The 5,119-nt window shown below is 40.7% G+C and overlaps 1 protein-coding gene across 2 annotated transcripts in view; it reads left to right on the top strand.

Moving 5' to 3' along the window:
- The window catches only part of si:ch211-1i11.3 (mitogen-activated protein kinase kinase kinase 5), an 18,658-nt gene that overhangs the window by 3,300 nt on the left and 10,239 nt on the right, over positions 1–5,119 (top strand). For both annotated transcript variants that reach the window (XR_004332261.1, XM_032517416.1), the window contains exons 6-14: positions 353–523; positions 1,105–1,217; positions 1,632–1,791; positions 1,892–2,042; positions 2,277–2,381; positions 2,689–2,738; positions 3,356–3,451; positions 4,373–4,457; positions 4,830–4,963. Coding sequence is in view for 1 of the 2 variants with exons in the window: in XM_032517416.1 (XP_032373307.1) it covers positions 353–523; positions 1,105–1,217; positions 1,632–1,791; positions 1,892–2,042; positions 2,277–2,381; positions 2,689–2,738; positions 3,356–3,451; positions 4,373–4,457; positions 4,830–4,963 (1,065 nt within the window). In the remaining variant the exon portion in view is untranslated. The remainder of the gene's footprint in view (positions 1–352; positions 524–1,104; positions 1,218–1,631; positions 1,792–1,891; positions 2,043–2,276; positions 2,382–2,688; positions 2,739–3,355; positions 3,452–4,372; positions 4,458–4,829; positions 4,964–5,119) is intronic.

The raw sequence follows: 5,119 nt of genomic DNA, 5'->3' as shown, positions 1-5,119 counted from the left end.
TTTCTCAGTATGGCTATGTTCAGAAGATTGTGTCGTCCGGCGAGTTTCGCGTCCAGAAACTCAAATGAAGAGAATAACCACTTCTGAAGACTGTCATGTTTTTTTTATATAATTCCTCCATGTCCGCTTTGGCTACTAGCAACTGCGTGGAGGAGGGGTGGGGGCGTATGCGTGATCACGGAGGGCTTGTATCATGTGGACGTGCTGACAGTTTTGTTGTCATTACTTAGAATTTCTCATGGGGGCAACAGAAACCACGCACTATAGCTTTTAACTATTGTTCTCTTCTCTGGTTTCAGCTTAGTGTTTTTGTGCTCATCACTGCTAAAATGATCAAATCTTCTCATACCAGGAGGAATCACCCTGGAGATCGCGCTAAGGCTTTGGAGGCAATTCTGCCGATTGTGGAATCGGGGGACAAAGTGGCGTCAGACGTCTACTGCCTGTGTGGACGGATCTACAAAGACATGTTCATGAGCTCTGGGTTCACTGATCAGCGCAGCAGAGAACAGTCTTGCTATTGGTACAACCACTTTGTGTTTTTGGGTCTAGTTTTACACCCTGGTTCAAACCTAATGAGAACGGTGGCATTTGTCTGCCCTTTGTACTTAGACTACAGTTTATCACTGCAGACATAATCTATGTCCACAATAATCTATGTCCACTTCCGAAATTGCTTCGGTGCCGCCGGGAATTCCACTGGATGTCTTTTATTTCAGCCGGATGTCCGGGACCTTCTGCTTTCTTTGTGTGTCCATTTTGTGCTCCGGTGGAGCAGTTAACCACAGTCCTCAGAACTCTGCAGGGTAAAGCCAGACAGCTAGCTAGACTATCTGTCCAATCTGAGTTTATTTTGTTGCACGACTAAAACAACCTTTGAACGTACACATGTTCCACCAAAACAAGTTATTTCCCAAGGCTTTTGTGCTGAGGCTCTGTTGCTTTGTCCAATCCTCCTCCACAGCGTTATGGATTTTTTAAAATTGTTGCCACTCGTTTATGTTTGCAGTTTATGTTGCATTATTGTTCTGATGTTACTGATGTCCTTTTATCTGTCAGTGCTTTAGTATAATCCATCAGTGCTCTTTTTATATTATCCGTCAGGTATGGAAAAGCTTTTGAGCAGGAGCCAACTCTTCACTCGGGCATCAACAATGTGGTTCTTTTGATGGCAGCTGGCCATGAATTTGACACTTCTATTGAACTGCGCAAAATAGGTGCTCAATGCTTTTTGCTTTCTATTACAAAGAGAATCAATGACAAATTCCTTTTATGGTTTACATATTCATTGTGTCATAAAGTGTATACTACTTATGCACTATACTTTTGTTGTTGGAGTATAAACCTTAGGCTTTGCTATGATACAACTCATCATTTAAATTTGTAAGGCCACAATTCTGGATACATTTGAAATGTTTTTAAGACACAATGCACTATTCAGAAAACCAATAAGATTTTTCTGTCATGACTTAAATTAAACTCCACCCTGGGGAAGGACTGGGCTTATAGTTGTGCCCAGGGCCATTGTTTGCAAATGCACATATGAGCCTGTTAGTTTGGAAATATAAAACGGATTTGATATGCATTTGTTAATTCATTGTTTTGCTCTCTGTTATCATGTTGATGTTCAGGTGTGACTATTAGCACCCTGCTCGGTAGAAAGGGCAGTTTGGAGAAGATGAAGGACTATTGGGATGTTGGCTTTTACCTCGGAGCAAACATCCTTGCGAACGAACATAGGAAAGTCATCATGGCCTCTGATAAACTCTACAAGCTAAAGGCCCCTATCTGGTGAGGCTTAGCAGTTCTTGATTAGTAGAATCAGAATAGCGTATTAGATTAATTAGAAATCTCACTTAATGTAGATTAATGAGTTTAATGTTTCTTTCAGGTATGTGGCATCCATTATGGAGACGTACATCCTGTACCGTCAATTTGCCAAGCTACCTGAGGTGAAATCTCCTACACAGGACACTGTGGACTTCTGGATGGAACTGCTTTTGCAGACCTGTAGACCCACTGACTCCACAGGCCGCTGCCCTGTAAGATGGCACTAATAATCTTTGTACAGTACAGTAACCATACTAATAAACCCCGCAACCCAGCTTTGTCCATTTTAATCTAAAGAGTAACGCACACTGCTGTAATACGGAGGGATATAGGCATGATATAATGAAGATGGCATGGTGGTTTTGACCCCCCCCATTAAAGATAAATTAAATTCATGTAGCTGGTATAAAATATTGGTTATTTAATTTGAATTGTCTGCCTTTCAGGTCCTCATTGTGGAGCCCAGCAAAGTTCTCCAACCAGCTATTGTGTGTGTCAGCGAGGAGGATGAAAGTTGCACTGTCCAGTTGGAACACGTCGCACCCTTAAAGGTATGTACATGTATGTACTCTTTGTCCCCCCCACTCCCAGCCTCACCTTCTTACCTGAACACGTTTACTTGCCATACATACAGAATGCAGAAAAAATGACATAATGAAAGGAAGAACCAACTTTTCTCACACTGATTTATGGTTCAGTGAATGTTTAATCGGATGTGTGTGTATTGAGCGTCACTGTGTGTAAGACCTACTACATACCTCAGGACTGTTTACCTGCTGCTATGGAATGTGTAAAGCACCATGTATCAGTAGCTAAACTGTCATTATCCCGTGTTTTAACTTTATCCTGATTCTACAGAAAGGCTTACACCAGTGGACTTTCCCAGCCTCTGAAATTCGGGGAGTGAGGTAATGTAGTACAGCATGTGGTAACATCTCTCAAATATCTGAGTTCTGGTTGTGTTTAAGCCTGCAGCAAAGCCAGAGGACCCAAAACATACTGGTTGTCTGGGTACCCTTGGCTGTTGATTGTATTTTTGTCTTGTGGGTGTGGTTTCAGGCTTTTTTTTCTTTGTAGACCTTCTGTTGATTTCTCTCTGCGTACTGATCAGTGTGTACTTTAGCCTTGTCTTGTTTGCCAATTTGCAACTTGAGGGCAATTTTCAGCAAATACCAAAAACGAGAAGAACAGTAAACAAACAACTTCATCGCATTGTAATGTTTAGGGAAAAAAAGAAGCAAAAATACCCTTTTTCTTCCCTCTGTTTCAGGGCCTTTCTCATCTGAATTAGCCAATTTTCCTCCTGTTTGTTTACTACAAGCTGATACCCTTTTCAATGCAAACATTAGCCGTTGGTTCCCTGAAATAGAAAAGGACTCATTAGATTCAGTCTATTTTAATTCTATGTTCAGCAGAAATGTTTTTGCCTACAGTTGTTGACACTACCATGCATTTTCAAACAAAGAAATAATGGATTATGACATTTTGAATAGTTATTAAATTTGCATTTTTTTCCCCTCTGAAGTGCTTCAAAGATTGATGAGCGGAGCTGCTTCCTGTATGTCCAATACAATTCAGATGACTTCCAGCTCTGCTTCCCCTCAGAGCTCCACTGTAAAGGGTGAGTGATTAATAAACTGGCAAAGACACAGCGGGGCAGAGTTTGTGTGTGTGAAACAGTGTAAATGACTTGCTCATTAACCGGCCTGACTGGCTAGTGAGAGACAAACAAACCACCATTATAGGGTGCAGAAAGTTAATCAGAGGTCCGGAAAATAGGCAAACTAGGTGCGCAGACTTAGTCTAGTAGGTGCGCTGAATAAATGGTTGTAATGTAATTACACTGGAGTTCTCTTTATTGTCCTTTAGGAAATCCTTCTAGGGCATATTTTTTCACTCTGAGTTATAGAGCCAGTTGTCCCAAATCACAAAAAGATTAAATTTCTTTCTAACATCTTGCAGTCTCTACCACTGCAGATATATTCAGTTTTGAGAGACCCACTGCTGAAACCTCTGATGCCACCTTAAAATAATTGAAGTGAACTCAGTTTTAATTATGGTGCTCAAAGCACTGCTAAATCATCATCCAGTATCCCTGTTGCTCAGGACTGTAGACTGTTTTCCTTGGATCTTCCTGTTCAAGAAATTAAATTAAAACTGATGCGATCTTCATGGCTTCTACATACTAAAGGTGGAAAATATTGTTTGAAATGCTTTGGGTCTCAGGTTCCCGAAAGCTATGTTTTAATTCAGTGTTTCACACCAATATGCATTGTGTGTATCCTTGATGTCTAAGCATTTCAGTCCCCGTAAAACCATGGTCAAAAGCTCCACAGTGAACTTGATTCTATTCGCAAAGGTGACGTTTTCTTGCACATGCTGCTTGTTTGCTTTTTTATGGGTACATTATTTGGCAAGCCTGCCTGATGTTGGTATTCTCCCTACTTTAATGGAAATTCACAAAAAAATAATAATTTAACCAAATGCTCTATTAAGAGCATATTCTCATCTACATTGTCTCCTCTCGGTGTTCTCTCACTAGTTTCTGCGAGCTGGTAAACTCTCTGCTTCAGGAGGCCGAACACCCCTCTCAGGACTTGAACCATGAAGCTGAGGGAGTACTAGAGGTCAGTCACAGTCCTCCATTCCTCTGACGCAGAGTGTGCTCTATTTTAGGTCTTCAACAAGTAAAAAACAACTGCAGTTGCTGGGTGAAAATCAAATTTTCAACCACAGAAACATTCTCATAACATAGTGTCATATTTCCCTGTAATTTGGCATGGTATGTATTAGCATCTGTTTGTGTAAAGCAATAAATGCATTCATATTACATTTTATATTTATTCTTAGAATTCTGCACGTTGTTGACTCTGTTTTTTTTATGTCAGAAGTGCTTTTAAAGTTCATGTTTCCCTCTGTGAAATTCCTCACAATTTTCCTAATGCTCCCGCGTCCACTCACTGCATTCTGATTTATGCTGTCTTCATTTCGTCCTACAGTACATCTGTGAGACTAATGAGAATGGCGACAAAGTGATTTTGGGTAAAGGGACGTACGGTGTGGTGTACGCTGGGAGGGACCTGAGCAACCAAGTTCGCATCGCCATCAAGGAAATCCCTGAGAGGGACAGCATGTATGAGAAACTAACACTAGCACTGTTTCCCTTCAAAGTCATCCCTTACTGGGAGACACTAAACTGCAGTTTCTCATTAAAATGTTTTTTTCCCCCCATAATTTTTATTTTTTTTTAACCTTTATTTAACCAGGAAAGTCCCGTTGAGGTTAAAAA

Source organism: Etheostoma spectabile, chromosome 6 (genome assembly GCF_008692095.1).
Source record: "Etheostoma spectabile isolate EspeVRDwgs_2016 chromosome 6, UIUC_Espe_1.0, whole genome shotgun sequence".
Classification (NCBI taxonomy): domain Eukaryota; kingdom Metazoa; phylum Chordata; class Actinopteri; order Perciformes; family Percidae; genus Etheostoma; species Etheostoma spectabile.
The sequence above is the reverse complement of the archived record's forward strand: the minus strand, read 5'-3'. Positions and strand labels throughout refer to the sequence as shown.